Source organism: Beta vulgaris, chromosome 5 (genome assembly GCF_026745355.1).
Source record: "Beta vulgaris subsp. vulgaris cultivar EL10 chromosome 5, EL10.2, whole genome shotgun sequence".
NCBI lineage: Eukaryota > Viridiplantae > Streptophyta > Magnoliopsida > Caryophyllales > Amaranthaceae > Beta > Beta vulgaris.
In genome coordinates, this window is record NC_079206.1 from 56,735,883 (window position 1) to 56,736,956 (window position 1,074).

The 1,074-nt window shown below is 43.0% G+C and overlaps 1 protein-coding gene across 1 annotated transcript; it reads right to left on the bottom strand.

Annotated features, from left to right (window-relative positions):
• Positions 1-261: 261 nt before the first annotated feature.
• Positions 262-1,074, bottom strand: LOC104894086 (uncharacterized). The gene has a single exon (XM_010680251.1). It carries the CDS (start codon positions 1,072-1,074, stop codon positions 262-264), a length of 813 nt encoding a protein of 270 aa, XP_010678553.1.

Sequence of the window (1,074 nt, forward strand, 5' to 3'; positions counted from 1 at the left end):
TTTATTTCATTTAAAACTGAATGGAGAAAATATATCAGAACAAATCAAGTATATTATTTTCTTTAAAAATCGCACTTCAATTTCCATGACAAGACTCGTCTATTATTCCATAGTCGTTCTTTTTAATTCAAACATCCATTATCATTCATTAAGATCATGCTCATATCTATTGTGAATAATTATTTTTTGAAATAAACACATACTTTACCAACAAAGATACTCATGAATCTTTTTTTTGACGGGAAAAGCCACACACCACATTTATTCATCAATCACCAAATCATCCGAAATACAAGTCTGGATTTCACTAGGGAGATCCTCCAACCAAACACGGCTGGTATTAAAAGATCTACTTAGCTTCGCAAGACAATGAGCAACCTTGTTGCCATTCCTACAAATGTGCTGAAAAACTGGACAAGACCCTACTACATTAAGAGCTAGAATGTCCTGCACTAAGTTGCCAAAGCTCGACAGTTCTGCGGTTTGCTTCTGTAAGTGCACGATCAATTTGAGACAGTCTCCCTCAACTGAATCCACACGAATTCCCGCCTCCCCCGCTATCGTCAGCACTTTTCGAGCTGCTAATGCCTCCGCCACATCAGCCGAATACTTTCCCACCAACGTACCACAGCACGCCAGCACTATAGTGCCCATAGCATCCCTGATTACTCCGCCAAATCCAATCCTTCCCTCCTCAAACACTGCTGCATCAAAGTTGAGCTTATAAGTGCCTTCCCTAGGCCTCTGCCATTTCTTGCCCCCTTTACTTTCTCCTCCCATCCCTTCTCCACTACACACATTCACTTCCTTAAACTCATTAGTACATTTAAGGGCTCGATCTATTACCTCCCGTATTTCAACTCGTTTACTCTCAAAGATCCACGCATTGCGTCTTAGCCAAATTCCCCAAAGCAAGCTCCAAAAGATATCCCACCAGCTATCCTCCCCCACAGCTTGCGCAAGGTGTTCGCACCACTGAGAGAAATCCCTCCTCTCATCCCCTGGAATTTCCAGGCGGAGGGTAGAGAGTCGCCATATCATCCGAGCTTCACCACACATCACGAGGGTGTCCAT

What these genes read in the sequence shown, in the direction of transcription:
- LOC104894086 (XM_010680251.1), bottom strand. Translation starts at nt 1,074, where the DNA reads ATGGACACCCTCGTGATGTGTGGTGAAGCTCGGATGATATGGCGACTC.